At 38.5% G+C, this 20,754-nt stretch overlaps 1 protein-coding gene across 1 annotated transcript in view; it reads left to right on the top strand.

Moving 5' to 3' along the window:
- The window catches only part of Rab10 (RAB10, member RAS oncogene family), an 87,622-nt gene extending 75,998 nt beyond the window's left edge, over positions 1-11,624 (top strand). Inside the window, exons 4-6 of the mRNA XM_005322569.3 lie at positions 3,420-3,509; positions 4,694-4,795; positions 9,108-11,624. Coding sequence (XP_005322626.1) covers positions 3,420-3,509; positions 4,694-4,795; positions 9,108-9,191 — 276 coding nt within the window. The 3' untranslated portion in view covers positions 9,192-11,624. The remainder of the gene's footprint in view (positions 1-3,419; positions 3,510-4,693; positions 4,796-9,107) is intronic.
- The last annotated feature ends 9,130 nt before the right edge of the window (positions 11,625-20,754 follow it).

Here is a 20,754-nt window from a genome sequence, read left to right as displayed (position 1 = left end):
AAAGCTTTGTTTTTTTTTTTAAACCAGGCTCAAAATACCTTAACTCTTCTGTTTACATTTAATGGAATTTTACCCTTTTTGATCTTTATTGATCATTTATTGGCTTCCTTCCATTGGCTTGCTTATGCCTTAAGAGTGTCCTTAGTAGAATAGCCTTTAAAGCTATAAGTAATGAAACTGTCTTCTGTTTTAGTGGAAGTTCACATTAATGTCTTGGAAACTCGACTCTTTGAAGTGATCAGTTATTGATTATTTCAGGTGATGTGTTTATTTAGAATTCTTGAAGCCCCTGAAGTACATCCACAGATTCCAAATGAAGAGTGCCTCTTAACAATTTTAGCACATTGCACTTGGTGTATTGTTGGTTGTTAGTGGACATTTGCCAAGTTGCCTTTGTTTTAGCAGTAATATGAATTAGGAGATACTGAGTTAAGATAAGACCATAGAATCCCTAGATCATTTCTTTATAATATTTTGTATTATTAATTTCTTTCTAACCTTAGATATGCTGTTTTATATTATGAAGTAACTGAACTGCAGTCATTTGGTGTTTTTGTTTTTAAACACTTTTTTTAGGCCTGGGAACGGAGCTCAATGGTAGACCACATGCTTACATGTACAAGGCCCTACCTTCAATCCTCAGAACCATAAAAACAACCAACCACACAACCTACTTTTATTGTGGTTGATATATATAATCATTTTTTGGTAACAAGTTCATTGGTATTAACAATAGATTTTACTGTTGTTCAGCTGTCAACATCTTCTCTAGAATTTTTTCATCTTCCTAAACTGATATCTATTAAACAATAACTCCTGTTTCCCCTTTCTCTCAGCCCCTGTCATTCTCTTTTCTGCCTCAACTATTACAGGTACCTCATATAAGTGGAGTCCTACAGCATTTATTCTTTTGTAACCAGTTAATTTTATTTACCATAAAGCCTTGAAGGTTCATCTATATTGTGATATGTGTCAGAATTCAATATTCCATTGTATGTGTGTGTGTGTGTGTCACATTTTGTTTATTCATTCATCTTTGGATACTTGGATCATTTCTACTCTTTCACTTTTGTGAATAATGCTACTATGAACATTGGTGTACACATCTCTGCTTTGGTCCCTGCTTTAAATTCTTTTGCTTATATACCTAGACGTGGAATTGCTGGATCATTTGGTGATTCTTCGTTTAAACTTTTGAGGAACTGCCAAACTGTTTCCCACAGTGGTAGTAGTATTTTATATTCCCCACCAAGAATGAATATAGATTTTAGGGGATGGGTTGTGGCTCAGAGGTAGAGCACTTGCCTAGCATGTGTGAGGCACTGGGTTTGATTTCTTAGCACCACATATAAATAAATGAATTTTTATATCTAAAATATAATTTTTAAATATATATATTTTTAACATCTAAATATATATTTTTTAAAAAGAATAAATATAGATTTTAATTTCTCCACATCCCTGTCACCACTTGTTTTCTTTTCTTTTTTTTTTTTTAATTATTAACACTTCATTTCTGTTGTTCTTTTTAAATACTATACTAAGTGGCATCTCATTGTGGTTTTGGTATGCGTTTGCCTAATGATTATTGTTATTAAGCCTCTTAAGCCTCTTTTCATGTGCTTATTGTTCATTTTTTTTCTTTAATTTTGTTTTAGACATTGATGGACCTTTATTTTATTGATTTATTTATATGTGGTACTGAGAATTGAACCCAGTGCCTCACACATGCTAGGCAAGTGCTTTACCACTGAGCCACAACCTCAGCCTTATCCCCCCACCGCCCCCCTGTACTTGGGATTAAACCCAAAAGTGCTTTACCACTGAGCCACATCCAGAGCCCCTTTTTTAGGGGGAAAAAAAAATATATATATATATATATATTTAGGTGTAGATGGACACAACACAATGCCTTTTTATTTTTATGTGGTGCTGAGGATCGAACCCGGGTCCTGCCTGTGCTAGGGGAGAGCTCTATAGCTGAGCCACAATCCCAGCCCCTCCAGAGCCCTTTTTATGTTTTATTTTCAGACAGGGTCTCACTAAGTTGAGCAGGGGCTTACTAAATTTCTGAGGCTGGCCTTCAACTTGCAATCCTCCTTTCCTAGGCCTCCCAAGTCTCTGGGATTACAGACATACCACTGCTTCAAGCTGTTTATCTTTTTTGAAGAAATATCTGTGCAGGTTTTTTGCTTATTTTGTTTTGTTTTATTTTATTTTATTTGCTACTGCAGAATGAACCTAGGGGCACTTAACTCCAGAGCCACATTCTCAGCTGTTTTTTGTATTTTATTTAGTGACAGAGGATCTTGCCAAGTTGCTTAGTGCCTCACTAAGTTGCTACGGCTGACTTTGAACTCGAAGTCCTCCTGCCTCAGACTATCAAACTGCTGGGATTGCAGGTGTTGCCACTGTGCCCAGCTTTGCTTATTTTTTTTAATCGGGTTGGTTTTTGTTGTTGAGTTTTTTAGATACTAATCTCTTATCAAATGTATGATTTGCAAATATTTTCTCCTTTTACTAGTTGTCTTTTCCCTGCCTTGATGGATACTTTGTTGTGCCGAAGCTATTAGTGTGTATGTTTGCCTTTTTGCCAATACCGCACAGTCTTGAAATCGGGGATTTAGTGGGGGGGGGGGCGAGAATGTGTGTGTGGGGGGGATTGAACCCAGTGCCTCACTGAGCACATGCTCTGCCACTGAGTTTCATCGAAGCCCTATATATTTTTTTTTTAAGGTTAAAAAAATTGGCTCTTTAAATTACTCTGACAATTATTACAGTTTTAAAATAATGGGTTTCATTGTAGCATATTTACAGTATTTTAATTTATACATGTATATATATATATATTTTTTTCTCGTTGTGGGCTATTTGAAGCCCTTTTAGATTCCATATGAATTTTAGGATGGATCTTTCTATTTTGTGGGGGAAATAGCATTGTGATTTCAGTGGGGGTGACCTTTTGTTTTTAACTGATTTTACTGTGTGGGAGCTTCTTGTAATCCAGCAGTGGTAGTTATTTGACACTCTAAGGACTCCATAAAATTTTAAATTAGAACTTTTATAAGGTAGTATGTATTATAAAATCTAATATCATGATCCAGCTTGAGTTTAGATTATGTATAGGATTTCCAGTGACACAGTTTTTCCTGTGTCACCTTTTTTGTTGAGACTATATCTAGAAAGTAGACAGCCTCCTCTAGGGAGAAATAACATTTGGCATGGATATTTCTTAGGAATTGTATCTCTTTTGCTAGGTAATTTTAAGAGTTTGTGTAGGCTTTTAACAAATTTTAGGGTAATTTCTTTAAAACTTTTTTATTATGAAAATGACACTAATTGAGAAATAAAATCATGTTTGGAAAATATCAAGTCATGATTCATGTAGTGTGTAAAAGTAGAATTTCATTTCATTTTAGCATGCCAATGAAGATGTGGAAAGAATGTTATTAGGAAATAAATGTGATATGGACGATAAAAGAGTTGTACCTAAAGGCAAAGGAGAACAGGTAAGAGTCTTTTATTGAAATTGACATATTGTTCTTTTATTTTTTTGCAATACTGTGGATTGAGTCCAGGTGTAATCTACCACTGAGCTACACCCAGCACTTTATTTACTTGTTTGTTTGTTTTGTGTTTTCCTTTTTGGAACCGGGGATTAACTCAGGACTTTGTGCATGGAAGGCAAGTTACATCCCAGCCCTTTTATTTTATTTTGAGATAGAGTCTCTGTAAGTTGGCTAGGCTGGCCTCAAACTTGTGGTCCTCTTGCTTCAGCCTCCTGAGTCATTAGGATTACAGGCATGCGCCACCATGCTTAGCAGTGCTGGCCTTTCATTGTGGAGATAATTCTGTATTTGATTGTCTTGATTCTGGTGGTGATGGAGTACACTAAACTAGTCACATAGTTTTTAAAATGCTTGTTGAAAACAGTAGCTTATCTTTTGAGTGAATATTTTTCAGTACATATCCAACATATATAGGATAATCAGATCTGTGTCTATATAGCATTTTTAACTTTGTTTAAGCTATAGAAGGAAAAATACAAATCAAGAATTCTTAGTTTTTCATCTTAGCACTTTAAAGAAATGTATCAATTAGTGTGATTCCAAAGTTTGAAAATCAAAACCCTATATATGTGGGGAAAGTAGTTCAAGAGATTAGACAGGAATGAAATGAAGGGGAGGAAGGATAGGAATAGGAAAGACAGTGGAATGAATCTGACTTACCTTTTCTATGTACACACATGAATACACTACAGTGAATCTGAACATTGTGTACATCCACAAAACTGGGAGTCTAATTAGAATAAGATGTACTCCATGTTTGTATAATTATGTCAGAATAGATTCTACTGTCATGTATTAACTAAAAAGAACAAAAAATAAAAGCCTATATGTAACAAGCAAAAATTAGATAAGTCACACAGACTTTCTAATTTAAGTTTGCTCCTAGAGTGAAATATATGATTGAGAATATCTGAAATAAATTCTTGGGGTAAGAAGAGGGTTATTTTGATTACTTCTATTTTGTTTGTTTTTTGAAAGAGTTTGACGCAGATGCTTTATATGCTCTGAGACTGTTGTCTTCAGAATAAAATTAGTATTTTCTAAGATGTTACATCAGTTGATGTTGTAAACACTTGACAACCCATATGTGATAATTTTACAGTGCTATTTTGCTTCTATTTTAGATTGCAAGGGAGCATGGTATTAGATTTTTTGAGACTAGTGCAAAAGCAAATATAAACATTGAAAAGGCTTTCCTCACATTAGCTGAAGATATCCTTCGAAAGGTAAGTTCTATTTATTTATTTTTAGTTGTTGATGGTCCTTTATTTTATTATGTATATGTGGTGCCTCACATGTACAAGACAAGCATTTTACCTCTGAGCTACAATTCCAGCCCCTAAGTTCCTATTTTTACTTTGGTGGGTGTCTCAATGGAATATTTTTTTAAATAAGATTATTTTAAGTGGTGCTGAGGATCAAACCCAGTGCCTCATGCATTCGAGGCAAGCACTCTACCACTGAGCTACAACCCAGCCCCTCTTGTCTTTTCAAATATACTGATTTATGTGTGAAATTTGGGTTTGGGTGGTGTTTTTTTCTGTACTCATTATCCTCTGAAGGGAAGTAAGGAATTTCTAGCTAGATTGCTAAAAAGCCATTAGAAATCTGACAGATCTAGTCGGAACCAACAGTTGCTATCTGAGCTCTCATAGCTACTCTCCAATCCCCGGGTTCATATTTCCAGCTTTGTGTGTGTGCACACGCGCATGTGCACTGGAAACCAAACCCAGGGTTTGCTAGGCAAGCACTACCACTGAACGAACAACACCCCCAGCCTAGCCCCTTGATTCAACTTTTTCACTCTTGAACTTGTTTCTTTCTTTTATATGCACCCTCTTTCTCTTTCTCACCCTCCCTCAGTACTAGGGATTGAACCAGGAATTTTTAGCACACAGCTACATCTCCAGCCCTTTTTATTTTCTCTTTTGAGAAAGGGTCTCACTAAATTGCCCAGGCTGGCCTCAAACTTGCATCCTACTAACCCAGCTGGAATACAAGCATGGGAGCTATGCCCAAGTGGATTTGTTTCTCTTAATGGATCCTTTGTATTGCCATTGATAATTCAAGATAAGAAGTGAATCTAAAGTGATACATACACAACAGCTCAGGAGGCTGAGGGGAGGATTGCAAGTTTGAGGCCAGTCTGAGCAAAGTAGTAAGACCTGTCTCAAAACAAAAATTTATAAAGGACTGGGGATGTAGTTCAGTGATAAAACACCCCTGTGTCCAATTTTTTTTTTCATCAAACAATCTAAAAAAAAATTATTTAACAAGTAGGTAAAGATAAAACCTGTTAGAATTCCTTGAAGGTGAAAATTAAATTCGAAAAAGTAGAGTAGAAAAATACTATATTGGCTAGGGAAAACAGATATTTAAGATAAAGAGAATAAAAGCAGCAGAAAAATGTTTTTTCTTAATCAGTGGAAGATAACTTGGTATTTCAGAGATTGATGGGTAAGGATGAAAAATTACAGTCCATGCTAGATAGGCAGAATATGACTGACAGGAGTCATCACACAAGTTACTGGAATACCCTTGTTTCTGGGCATTTTGGTCTTCCTAATTTCTTCCTGTCTGTGCTATGAAATTTGATCTTCTTGGCATTTCTTTGAATAGTATTATATTATCATTATATAATTGGTGTTCCGTTGAGGAAGAGCTTCCTTATTATCATATAAAAGTTAAGGTATAGATAGAGGCATAAAGATCTCAGTAGCACACACCTGTAATCCTAGTGACTTGGAAGGCTAAGGCAGGAGGATCCCAAGCTCAAAACCAACCTCAGCAACTTAGTGAAGCCCTAGGTAACTTAGCAAGACCCTCTCTCAAAAAGGGTTGGGGATGTGGCTCAGTGGTTAAGCACTGCTGAATTCAGTCCCCAGTTGGGGATGGGGGATCAGGTAGCTTTTTGTTCTGTTCTTTCTTTCTTTCTTTCTTTCTTTCTTTCTTTCTTTCTTTCTTTCTTTCTTTCTTTCTTTCTTTCTTTCTTTCTTTCTCTCTCTCTCTCTCTCTCTCTCTCTCTCTCTTTCTTTCTTTCTTTCATTTTTTAAATACATGACAGAGGAATGCATCACAGTTCTTATTACACATATAGAAACACAATTTTTCATATCTCTGTATATGAAGTATGTTCACACCAATTTATAATGTCTTTATACATGTACTTTGGATAATGATGACTATCACATTCCACTATCATTGCCAACCCCCTACACCCTCCCTTCCCCTCCCACCCCTCTGCCCTATCTAGAGTTCGTCTGTTCTTCCCATGCTCCCTCTCCCTATCCCACTATGAGTCAGTCACCTTATATTAGAGAAAATATTCACAGTTTGTTTTTTTGGGGGGGATTGGCTAACTTCACTTAGCATTATCTTCTCCAGCTACATCCATTTACCTGCAAATGCCATGATTTTATTCTCTTTTATTGCTGAGTAATATTCCATTGTGTATATATGCCACATTTTTTAATCCATTCATCTACTGAAGGGCATCTAGGTTGGTTCCATAGTTTAGCTATTGTGAATTGTGCTGCTATAAACATTGATGTGGCTGTGTCTCTGTAGTATGCTGTTTTTAAGTCCTTTGGGTATAAACCAAGGAGAGGGATAGCTGGGTCAAATGGTGGTTTCATTCCTAGTTTTCCAAGGAATCCATACTGCTTTCCATATTGGCTGCACCAATTTGCAGTCCCACCAGCAATGTATGAGTGTGCCTTTTCCCCCACATCCTCACCAACGCTTATTATTGTTTGTCTTCATAATAGCTGCCATTCTGATTGGAGTGAGATGGTATCTTAGAATAGTTTTGATTTGCATTTCTCTAATTGCTGTTTTTGTTCATTTCATACACATACATATTCTTTGCAATAAAGTTATGTGTTAAAACATCAAATGTAATTTTGCTTCACATTAGAATTAAGTTTAGATTGAAAGCAATTTAAAGTATTTTAACCTTGTGGTGTGCAATGGCACATGCCTGTAATCTCTGCAATTTGGGAGGCTGAGACAGAAGGATCACTGGTTTAGAGCCAGCCTCAGCAATGGCGAGGAGCTAAATAACTCAGTGAGACCCTGTCTCTAAGTAAAATACAAAATAGGGCTGAGGGTGAGGCTAAGTGGCTGAGTGCCCCAGAGTTCAATCCCTAGTACCCCCCCCCCCCCCAATTTAAACTTGGGACCTGGGTTGTGACTCAGTGATAGAGCGCTTACCTAGCATATGTGAAGCACTGGGTTTGATCCCAGTACCACATAAAAAGACTAAAGTATTATGTCCATCTATAACTAAAAATATTTTTAAAAAAATATATTTTAAACTTAACTATTTGAATAGGTAATTCATTTCCAAGGTTCAAACATTTAAAATAATAAGTAAAAAGTGGTAGTATATAACTTTAATCCCAAAACTCATAGGTTCACAAGTTCAAGACCCCCACCTGAGCAATTTATCAAGATCCTATCATAAAAATAAAAAAGGGCTGGGGGTATAGTTTAGTTGTTGAGCTCCCCTGGGTTCAGTCCCTAGTAATGCACTGTGTGTTGGGGGGGAGGTAATATTTAGATATTGGGAAAATACAGGATGATACAGAAAAGAAAGAAAATCACCCAGGAATCTACCACGTATGAATTTTACTGGTAACATTTTGGTGTATGTCCTTTGAATTTTTTTCTGTATCCATTTCCTATCTGAATCATGTAAATTTGCATTTTGCTCCTTTACTTTTAATATTAGCTGAAATTGCCTTTTTAAAACAATGATACAGTACTATAGGCTGCAGCCTAAAAAAGGCAGAGATAATAATAGGAGCTGGGGATATATATAGCTCAGTCAGTAGAGTGCTTGCCTCACATGCACAAGGCCATGGGTTCAATCCCCAGTGCCACCAGGAAAAAAAAAGGCAAATAATAATTAAACAGAAAAGAGTCATTTCATATCTCTAAAGTTAAATGTGATCCAACATTGTTTTATACAATTTGCTTTGTAATTTTATTTGTTTGGGTTTTTTTGGTTTGTGTTTTTCATGTACCTGGGAATGAACCCAAGGGCACTTAACAACTGAGCCACACCCCAGCCCTTTTTTAGTTTCTATTTTAAGGTGGGGTCTCACTGAATTGTGAAGGGCCTAGCTTGCTGAGATTGGCTTTGAATTTATAATCCTCCTGCCTCAGCCTTCTGAGCCACTGGGATTGCAGGTGTGTGCCATTGCACCAAGCTTTTTTTTTTTTTTTTTTGAGGGGCTCTAAATTTACTAAATGTACTGAGGTAGGACTAGGAGATAACAAAATTTATTAAAAAGAGAGCAGAGATGATTTCAGAAGCTATAGTAAAAGTTCAGGAAATATCTGTAAGATTTTATATCTTGGAGGAAGCAGATTAAATAAAGACCAAAATCATAGCCTCCAATCTTGACTTTGCATAGGGGAAGAAACCTATTTCATGTTAGTATAATTGCCTTTTGTTGCATGAATTGACATTAAATCTTGATTTCTCCATGGCAATATTTATTCATGGTTACTTTTCTTGTGTGTTTGTTCCAGACCCCGGTAAAAGAGCCCAACAGTGAAAATGTAGATATCAGCAGTGGAGGAGGTGTGACAGGCTGGAAGAGCAAATGTTGCTGAGCGTTCTCCTGTTCTACCCGTTGCCATCCACCACCCGTTTCTCTTCTTGCTGCAAAATAAACCACTCTGTCCATTTTTAACTCTGTTAAACAGATATTTTTGTTCTCATCATAACTATCCACACCACCTATTTTATTTGTTCTCATCTGTGACTGCTTGCTGACTTTATTATAATTTTCTTTAAACAAAAAAATGTATAGAAAAATCATGTCTGTGACTTCATTTTTAAATGTACTTGCTCAGCTCACCACTGCATTTCAGTTGTATTATAGTCCAGTTCTTATCAACATTAAAACCTATAGCAATCATTTCAACTCTATTCTACAAATTGTATAAGAATAAAAGTTAGAATTAACAATTTTATTTTGTACAACAGTGGAATTTTCTGTCATGGATAATGTGCTTGAGTCCCTATAATCTATAGACATGTGATAGCAAAAGAAACAAAAGCCAGGAAAACACTCATTTTCGCCTTGAATATGTAAATGGGGTTAATTTTGTCCTGTGCCTTATGTGGAAAGGAACTTATTTGGTTTTTCCTTTTTTTGTTTTGGTGGAAGCATGTGCAGGAGACATATCATCCAAATATAAACCATTAAGATGTTTGTGGTTTGCTTGGCTATGATTTTCACAGTAGTTAATTGAGGACAAAGGGTAATGCAGAAATGATAGCTTTGGTTTGCTGAGTCTCATTTTCAGTGGCCTTGTTATTTAAAACTTTTCCTGCCTCCAATTCTTCTCCTTGGCCACTTTTTTCCTTGTGTCTCATCTTCCTGCATGCTGCTTTATTTGCTTTTCCTCCCCTACCACCTCATGGTATGAGTTATTTAAAAATGAAAGGGGCAAACTAGTAGGTTTGTCAAGTTTTACATAAAGCACTGATGTAACTTGCTAAGTAAACTGAAAGATAAATTCTAACTGCCTACTATCAAAGATCACTTAATTGCTGTCTTCCTCTCATATACTCTTCCCTAAAACCTCTGTCCCGGATTTCTTCATTGGCTGTTTTACTTCTATGTACCTCTTCTTCCATTGTTCTCTTCCTGTCTGTCCATTGAGTTTATGAAATGGAAGAGTTAATTGCATGCACTAGTGTTTGGAGGGTGTTGTGGTTTGTCTAATTAGGTGTATATCCTATTCACTTTCCTAGAATAACTCTCTTAATCTAAATTTGAGTAGTCTCCATTTTGGCAACTCCTCTGGCAGTTTGGTAGCCCAGTAAAGATTTAAAAAAAAAAAAAGGAAAGAGGAGTGGATTTTATTAACATGTTTGCCAAATGTGTTGAGATTTGGCCTCTGAAGAACACTTTTTCAGTGTTAAGTTGTCTTTACCTTAAGATTTAGAAATACTTTAGAATATTATTAATTTGAGTCCTATGGTCACATCCTCTTAGAAAACTTGTATTACCATGGGTTTAGAAAAAGGACAACAAAAGGCTTCTCGTGTAAAGATAAGATCTCTAGCTGTTTCTAACCCTGTCCTTTCTTCACTTCATCTTTTCTAGTTTGGCTTCATTGCTTATCATTAGGATAGGGTAGGTTAAGTTTGCTATGCTGCTAGCATCCTAAGATGATACCTTTGTTGGAATAATTGTGAATAGCATGATTCATTTCGAGCAGAGGCTGAGTTTAGGACAGCAGCTTCCATTGAAAGTCTTTCTGTGTCATGACACGCATTTTAATGACCTCTTGGCTCACATAAACAACAACATAGGGACTTATCTGCAATGAAAATCCATGAATTTTTCAGATAGTGCCCTAAAAACAATTTTATATGCCTCATTCGTTGGTTGTTGTTGTTAGGTTTTTTCCCTCACTTGACTTTATCATTGTTTACTAGTAAAAAAGCAGCATTGCCAAATAATCCCTTAATTTTTCACTTAAAAATAATGAAATGATGTTACAGCTTTTTTGAAAAGTTTTAGGTTAAACCTGTTGTTGTTAGGTTAATGTATTGGTTGCTTCCCTTTATCTGGAATGTGGCAGTAGCTTTTTTACTTTTAACCCTCTTTAATCTTTATTCAATTCAGTGACTTAAGGTTTGAGAGCTAAACACTGGGATTTTTGGGTAACAGACTGACAGTTTATTGTTTGCATAATTATATTTGGCATTGTACATAGAAAGGATATGGCTACCTTTTGTTAAATCTGCACTTTCTAAATATCAAAAAAAAGGGAAATGGAGTATAAATCAATTTTTGTATAATCTGTTTGAAACATGAGTTTATTTGCTTAATATTAGGGCTTTGCCCCTTTTCTGTAAGTCTCTTGGGATCCTATGTAGAAGCTGTTCTCATTAAACACCTACAGTTAAGTCCATTCTCTGGTACTAGCTACAAATTCGGTTTCATATTCTACTTAACAATTTAAATAAACTGAAATATTTCTAGATGGCCTACTTCTGTTCATATAAAAACAAAACTTGATTTCCAACTGTGTGGTTTGGTTTTCATTTATTTATGGAGGTGGAGATGGAAGATTTCTTCTGAAAACAATGCAAAATAGCAAACTAAATATTGAAGGACAAAAATAGAAGGGAAATTTTTGCAACTTATGGAAAATGGGAAGGTAATTTCAAGAATTGTCTTTGTGAAGAACTATGTTAAAAAACAGAAGGATCTCTAGGACAGTAAAGCCCAATATCTGGTATAAAGTAGCAGATGCTGTGTAGTCCTAAGCATTTCCAATTAAGTCTAGTTGAATGTGCCAAAGGCCAGCTGCAGAAGTCAGTTGGTAGATAACCCAGGACACCAAGGTTAGTTCACCATACTAGAGAGAGATTGCATCCTTATTTTAGCAGTGACTGTCCTCTTTTCTGAAAATGGGAAGTTTTTCATACGCTGTGATCCAAAGCAACAGCTTTGACTGTGTATATTGGCAAAAGAAATATTTAATTCTATATTAAGGCTCCCTCAGTTGATATTTGTTAAATCATCTCTGCTGGAAGGATGACACTTAGATGTTTTCTTAAAAGTATTTATTTTGGTGGTACTGGAGGATTTAACCCAGGGGTACTTTACCATTGAGTTACATTCACAACCCTTTTTGTCTTTTGAGACAGGCTTCGCAGGTTTTCCAGGCCTCAAATTTGAAGTCCTTTTGCCTCAGCTTCTTGAGTTGCTGAAATTATAAGTTCACCACCATGTCTGGCTTAAACTTTATAAGAATCACCCAGATCTGGGAATGATGGCTTACACCTGTTATCCCAGCAACTTGAGAGGCCAAGTTGGGAGGATCACATGTTCAAGTTCAGCCTGAGCAATTTGGCAAGCTCCTGTGTCAAAATAGAAAATAAAAAGGGATGGGGATGTAACTCAGTGGTAAAGTGCTCCTGGGTTCAATCCCCCCCCCCTTCCCGCCCAAACAAAACCTAGAATGTTTTTCATGGTATCTTGTACCTACCCCCCACGTGTTGGTTGTGTGTCTAGGGTGAGGCATATAATCCTGCCTTTGGTATAGGAAAAATAGGATGTGGTCTTTGCCTTCAGATATATGATCTGGCTTAGAAAGCAAAAATAAGTAATTAGGTAACATATGTAAGAGCCAAATAGTTGTGATCTGATTTTAAATGTATTATTAGTAAGTTCAGTTGGGGAGAACAGCTGAAATGACTTCTTTGAAAAAGGGAAGAAATAAATGAATTGGTGCCTACATGCCAAGACTGCCTAGGCAGAGATAGACGTATGAGGCATGGTCTTGGGCTGCAGCCCAAGAATAATCCCAGGAACTCTGGAGGCTGGGCTGGGACAGGACGATTGCAAATACCGGACTCTTCTGGGCAACTTTGTGAAACCCATCTCCAAAAATAAGGGCTGGAGATATATATAGTTCAGTGGTAAAATGACACTGGGTTCAAGCCCCAGTATCTTTCCCACATCACACCAGCTTGGCTTTTGGCAATTTTATTTTCTAATCGAAACCATCCCTTGACCAAAAGTAATAAGCCTGGGGTTTTTCACAAATCTCTCAATTGGCTTTAAAAAAAAAAATGTGGATGGACACGACATCTTTATTTTTATGTGGTGCCGGGGATGGAACCCACTGCCTCACCTGTGCTTGCGCAAGCGCGCTACCACTGAGCCACAACCCCACTTCTCAATGGGCTTTTGAAACTATCCTTTGAGAGGGAACTTCATTGTTAGGTAATGGCTAGAACAGTGACTACTAATGATAAAATAGAGGTCAGGGAAAGAGGGCAGTTGAATATGTTTATGACAGCTTCCTAGATAGACTTTAGGTGATCTGTAATAGAAGATGCTGAATTTAGATATCAGACTTGCAGCACCAAGATGAAGAGAGAGCCCTTGTCTTACCATCACATGATTAGCCTAAAAGTTGAGATTATGATTATGATATAGAAGCTAAGAAAAAATTGGCACAAAACTCTTTGAACTACAAAGTGAACTGTATCCAATGAGATTTACCAAACATGTTTGATTGTATCCCTTTGTAATTTATTGAATGCCAGTGAAATGCAGGAGTAGATTGTAAATCAGCAGTGTTTGTACAGGTGTAAGAGAATTTATTGCTTAAAATGTTATATTACATTGAAATGTAGGGCTTTTTAAAAAATATTTTTAGTTGTAGATGGACACAATATCTATTTTTATGTGGTGCTGAGGACTGAACCCAGGGCCTTGCACGTGTTAGGCAAGCCCTCTACCATGAGCCACAACCCCAGTCTGAAATGCAGGGTTTTTATGTTAAATGAAAAAGATCCATTTGCTTAGACACCAGACATACAGGAAGCAAAGCTGATGTTACTTTGACAACAGCAAGACTTGGAAAGGCCTTTCCACCTGTGCTTCTTGGGAAGGCCCTGTAGTAGATTCCTTTAAAGACTGATGAAGTGTTACATAGTCAATCACATAAACGTCCTGGGCCTGGAAATGTTGAAGGCTGACTTGCCACAAAACACCAGACGGTGAATATGCTGCATGGCGAGCGCCCTCTGCAGGTGAGCTGACTGGCATGTCAGGGACAAAGCTGAAGTAACCCCAAAGCCTGGCTATTGTGTCCCTGCATTTACACTGGAGCAAGGACTCTCCCCTGAACACAGACTTGAACTTCACTTTTCTCTCAACAGACTACTGAAATACTACCTGGGAAATAAATATTTGGTAAGAATTGTTTAAGGAATAAGTTCCTGGGATAGGGATTACTTTCTAAGTTTAAACTCTAGATTGCACACGTGGGAAGTTAAATTTTCTTTTCTCGTTTGTTTCTCTTGTTTTCTGATTACCCAGCCTTGAAGTCGCCACTGCTGATGAGTCTTCCCGACTCGTTCACCTGGCCCCGAGTTTCTGTATGTTATTCATGTCTTCCCCCACATGCTCACAGCTCAGGTTTGGTAATTGTCCTCTCTCCTGGACCACCACTAATTTTCTGATTACCCACCACACCCTGAGTCCATCTTGCACAGATCAGAAGGGTGATCTTCCTGATACAACTTTCCTCATGAATCCACAATGGCCCCATGGCCTCTAGCAAGAATCTGTCATAGTTAGTCACTGTGCATTTCCAGGGAAATAGCAGTGAATTGATCCAGCAGCTGGGTCCTTCTTGAGGTTCCAACACATAACAGCCTTAACTTTGACCAAAGTGCTATATGTCCACTCGGCAACTTATAGGTCTTTTTATTTTTTAATATTTATTTTTCAGTTTTCGGTGGACCCAACATCTTTATTTTATTTTTTATGTGGTGCTGACGATCGAATCCAGTGCCCCGCGCACACCAGGCGAGCCACATCCCCAGCCCCAATTTATAGGTCTTAAAACAGATCACACAACAAAATCTTTTCTTCCACCACCTATTAGCTTAACTTAAGATCTGTCAGTATCATTTTTTTTTTTCACAGCTGCCAACAGTAAAAACCAATTTCAGGGGCTGGGAATGTGGCTCAAGCGGTAGCGCGCTTGCCTGGCATGCGTGTGGCCCGGGTTCGATCCTCAGCACCACATACCAACAAAGTTGTTGTGTCCGCCGAGAACTAAAAAATAAATATTAAAAATTCTCTCTCTATATCTCTCTCTCTCCTCTCTCACTTTAAAAAAAAAAACCCAATTTCAGCTAATATAGGCAGTGGAGGACATTTATTTCTTAAAAGGATAGTAAGGTGGGATTTCAATAAAAAAGTTGGCAACAATGGCATAATGTTCCATTTTCCTCAAGTCCTTGCATAAAAACACAGCAACTAGGATAACATGGGCAGTGTGCAGCAAAAGTAGTGAGTGACAAGGTATTCCCACAAAGCCCCAAATACAAGCAGGGCCAAAACCTGGATACAAACAAAGGCTGCTCAGCATCAGCATGTACACAGGGAAAAGCAAAGGGAAACCTCCGTGGGGCATCCGCAACAGCCTGCTGCTGCTCCACACTCTGCAGGCCAACTGAGCAGGCGCTGGAACTGGGCAAGATTTGCAACCCCATGTAAGTGAATGCGAGGCAACTGCAATAAACTATGAAGGATGTAGCATTCTGAGCAATAGGAAATTCCTTTTCCCACTATAAGAATCCGGAGTTGCTTGAAATGGCAGATTCCAAGTTTGTGATAGGAAATGTGTAAGCTGGGCCCAAAATAACTTGTCACATCAGACGACAAAGAAACTCAGAATGTAAGGACATAAAAATAGGGCTTGAAAACTACCTTGAAGATGCCCACTCTGGCCAAAGACAGACAGTTAGACCATATTAAATGTGTTTAAATCACCGAGTGTGTGCCAGCAATTTTATGAAACCATGTCTCGGAAAATATAAGGGCTGTGGATATAGCTCAGTGGTCCTGGGTTCAATTCCAGAATTGCTATAAAAAAATTTTTAGACCCACAAATTAATGAGCTCTCCCACATACACACATCTAATTGATCACTATCACAGGATGTCAAAGAAATGTTCTGACATCATACCCTCCCCTGTGAGTAAAGAATCAAGAATTTTTCTTGCCCTCCTTATATGAACTATACTAGGTAACTAAATAGTAAATTAGATGAAATTTCTATATAGAGAAGTATTCCAACAAAGAAAGAAGAGATGATAGAATCTTATTATTTTGTAACCTCTAATGAATTAATGGATTTAGTCAAAGTCAATAGCTATTAACATCACAAAAAGAGAAATCTAATAAAATATACATGGAAATACCAGGAACACAATACTTCTTATAATGAGGCCATGCCAAAAAAAAAAAAAAGGAATCAAATCTGTAGTCTGAACCAAGTGTCAATTTATAAAAAATCCAAGGACAGAGAAACATATTTAACTACATCAATCAACAAAATCCAGACTGGTAAAATTCATGGGATAATTGATCCAGTCTTTTCAACAGTTAAATTTCAATGGGAGAGACAGAGAAAAGCAAACAAAACTATAGTGTGTTTAGGAAGGTACATAGGTCATATATTATTATTATTTTTTAAATTAAGGAAATGTTTGCCCTAAAAGCAGGAGGATCTTCTTTCCAGAGAGGGAGCATTATAATTGGAAGGGTCATATGGAGGGTCCCCAGGATGCCAAATCCTATCTTCTGGTTACTGGTATTGGTTATAAGGGTGTTTGACGAATAACAATTCATTGATCTGTACGCTTATTTTTTAGTTTTTCGTCATTGTTATTTTATGTTACTGGGGATTGAACCCAGAGGCACTTACCTCTGAGCTAAATCCTTTTTATTTATTTATTTAGAGTTAGGGTTCTCACTAAATTGCCCAGGCTGGCTTCAAACTTTTGATCCCCCACCCTCAGCCTCCTGAGTCGCTGGGATTTCAGGCATGTGCCATCACACCCAGCTTATGTGAGTTTTAAATTTTCTATTATGAATGTAACCAAAGGGCCAAGAGCATGTGTCCACAATTATTTCAAGTAACTTCCAATCTCCAGAACCATACTTTTGTTTTTGTTTTTTAGTACTGAGGATTGAACCCAGGGGTGCTTTACCACTGAGTTACATTCCCAGAGTTTTAACTTTTTTATTTTGAGACAGGTTCTCACTAAGTTGCCCAGGGCCCTCACTAAATTTCTGAGGCTGGCCTTGAACTCTGATTCTCCTTGCTCAGCTTTCCCAATCATTGGGATTACAGACATGCACCACTGCCCAGGGCTCAGCACCAGTCTTAAAAGCTGTGCAGCTAGGACCAATGCTCAGAGGTCAGAAGCCAGTCACTGCTGATGGGCAGAGACAACAGGCTCTGGGAACTGATTCTACTGCCCCTGAAAGCCATGTGGCTGCCACCAGTGCCAGAACTCTGTGAAAGTGCACACAGTGTGTCCTCCACTTCTTTATTTCAGTGACTTATGGTTTTGTTGATTGGTGAAGCCCAAACTGCATGCTGCTGTGCCCAGGGGAGTGGAGAAAGGGAGACTTTCCTGTCAATAGTGGGAGGTGGGCTCTCGCCTAAGATGGCAGGATTTAGGTGTTGAGTAGACAAAAAGAGTGATAAGTGTCCCCAAAGCCAGTTGTTCTCAAATTTTACTGCACGTTAGAGTCAGCTGGAGATGCTTTTAAAAACAATGCCAAAGTTATACCCCATTGTAACCAAAACAGAGTTTCTAATGAGATTCCAAAGTTGTTTTTTTTTTAAAGAGAGAGTGAGAGAGTGAGAGAGGAGAGAGAGAGAGAGAGAGAGAGAGAGAGAGAGAGAGAAAATTTTTTTTAATATTTATTTTTTAGTTCTCAGCAGACACATCTTTGTTGGTATATGGTGCTGAGGATCGAACCTGGGACGCATGCATGCCAGGCAAGCGCCCTACTGCTTGAGCCACATCCCCAGCCCCCCAGTGTTGTTTTTAACATATTATGTGATTCTCATGTGCAGCCACATTAGTGAACTAGGGCCTACACCCTTCCTGCTCAAAGAGGGTTCCCCAGATCACCTGCATTGGGATCACCTGGGAAATTGTTAGAAATGCAGAATCTCAGCACAATTATAATTTGCATTTAAACAGGAACCCAGGTGAATCCTACTCATATTACAGTTTGAGTAGGGCTGGCCTACACTTTTTTTCTTTCCCCTGTACATGGGATTAACCCAGGGGTGCTTTACCACTGAGCTACATCCCCTAATCCCATCCCTTTTTATGTTTGAGACAGGGTCTCTGTAGATTAGGGAGGCTGGCCTTGAACTTTCCACTATCCAGTCTCAACCTCCAGTGTTGCTGGGATTGCAAGTGTAAACCACTGTGCTAGGTTGATTCTTTGTTTCCATAAAGTGAACTAGAGAGGGGCTGGAGAGAGCTCAGTTGGTTGAGTGCTTGCCTTGCATGCACATGGTCCTGGATTCAATTCCCAGCTCCACACACAGATACCAAAAAAAGAGGACTAGAAAGCCCTTCAAGACTCAGTCCAATGGAAATATTCTCCAATTCAGTGGTTCCCCTTACTGGATTAACCAGGACACAAACTCCACCTCTTAAATATAGGGCCAATCTGCCTCCTTGTGGCCTTTTCTAGGGACTGCATTTTTCAATATTTGGAGAGAGACTTGCTGTAAACCTATTAAGAATTTATGATAAACAGCCACACGAAATTGAATACTCTCCCCCAACCACCACTAAAACTGCAGTAGAGGGCATTTTTTGTTCAGTACTTGGAATTGAATCCAGGGCCTCACATGCTAGGCAAGCACTATATCACTGAGCTACATCTCCAGCCCTAAATAAGTATAAGTCTACAAAGAAAAAAAGAACAAGAAGAAAGAGAAGGAGGAAGAGGGCAGAGACATCTGCAGGTGATAATTAGAATTTTTATAATTTTTAATAATTTTTATATTTTTGTATTTAGGAAAAATGGAAGCCAGGCCTGGTGGCACACACCTATAATCCCAGCAACACAGGAGGCTGAGGCAGGAGGATCACGTTTCAGGCCAGCCTCAGCAACTTAGCAAGTCCCTGACCCTATCTCAAAAGAAAAAAACAAAGGTTGGGGGTGGGCCGGAAGTGTAGCTCAGTGGTAAAGCACCCCTGGGTTTAATCTCTGGTACAAAAAAAAAAGCCCTGAAGGATCCCATAAGTTTCAGTATTTATAGGTCCTGGTGATGTGAAAAATCCAGGCATGTGGGGCATGTGGAAATAAGCTAAAAATTGGAAAGCAGAAGGAAAGTGTTGCCACCTGAACATGTCCCCGAAATTTATGTATGGGAACCTGGTCACTGAAATGATGTTATTAAGAGTGGCCATTTTTTTTTTTTTTCCAGAACTGGAGATTGAATCCAGAGCCTGATGCATGCTAAACAAGCACTAGAGTGGAGCCCAGGTTTAAGAGGGGCTCAGGTCATGAGGCAGCAACCTACATGGGTGGGATTAGGCATTTTATGAAAGGGCTCAAGTTGGAAGGAGAGGTCTCTCTTGCTCTCTCTCTTACCCTTCTGCCATGTTGATGTTCCTCCCCAGTTGATGCTGCAGCTGGAAAGCCTTCATCATGAACTTGGAAGTCCCAACCTCCAGAAGTGTGAGGAAATAGACTTATGTTCTTCATAAGTTACCCAGGCGATGGCATTCTGTGATAGCAATACAAAGCAGACTAATATAGAAAATAATTATCAGGAAGCTGAGGCATCAGGAGGATCACAAGTTCCAGCCCAGTCTGGGCAACTTAGCAAGACCTTGTCTAAAAGAAAAATATAAAAAGGGCTAGGGGTATAGCTCACTGGTAAAGTGCCCCTGGTTCAAGCCTCAGTACCAAAACCCGAAAACATTTAGATTATGTAACAATTCTGGGGGACACACTGAAATCTATCTCAATGAAATCTGAAGTCCTAAACTGCTCTTGTCTCCTACTTTGCTATTCTGACTCCAACCAAACACGCTCTGCTGCAGAACCTCTGCCCTCGTGGTCCTTCTGTCTGCAATGCTCACCCTCCTTATAACAGACTGCTCATTCTCACTTCCTTCTGGGTCTCACCCAAATGGCCCCTTAGTGTCAAGGCCTTCCCTGGCCACTCCAAATAGAATAGGAGTGACACTCCCCAGCTCTGGATTCCCTGTCATTTCTACCTGGCTCTTTTTCCCCCTCCATAGCTCTTACCACCAGCTAACATTAAAAATTACTTGTTCAGGGTGGGGATGAAGCCCAGTGGTAGGTGCTTGCCTAGCACTCACAAGGCCCATTCCAGAACTGCAAAATAATACAACAGCAACAACAATTTGTTCCCTTGTTTACTGCCTGCCTTCCTACTAGGATAGAGGTTCCGTGCGGGCAGGAGCTCTGTCTTGTTTACTGCTGTCTCCAGCACCCAGAATGATACCTGGGGCTTGGAAGGTACTCCTTAAGTACTTGTTGAATGAATGAACCTGATCTCTCCTGCCCTTCCCTACCTCCTTACTGGGAAATCCACAAGGAGGAAAGGCGAGTACAAAGAAGACATTTTCTTTCTTTCTTTCTCTCTCTCTCTCTCTCTCTCTCTCTCTCTCTCTCTCTCTCTCTCTCTCTTTTTTTTTTTTTTTGGAGGTGGGGAGGATTAAACCTAGGGGTGCTTCATCACTAAGCTACATCTCCAGCCCTTTCTTTCTTTCTTTTTTTTTTTTTATTTGCTTGAGAAGGGTCTTACCACATTGGTGAGACTGGCCTCA

Source organism: Ictidomys tridecemlineatus, chromosome 12, assembly GCF_052094955.1.
Source record: "Ictidomys tridecemlineatus isolate mIctTri1 chromosome 12, mIctTri1.hap1, whole genome shotgun sequence".
In the NCBI taxonomy this organism is placed as follows: Eukaryota; Metazoa; Chordata; class Mammalia; order Rodentia; family Sciuridae; genus Ictidomys; species Ictidomys tridecemlineatus.
Note: the sequence above shows the minus strand (reverse complement) of the source record. Positions and strands in the feature narration are given on the sequence as shown.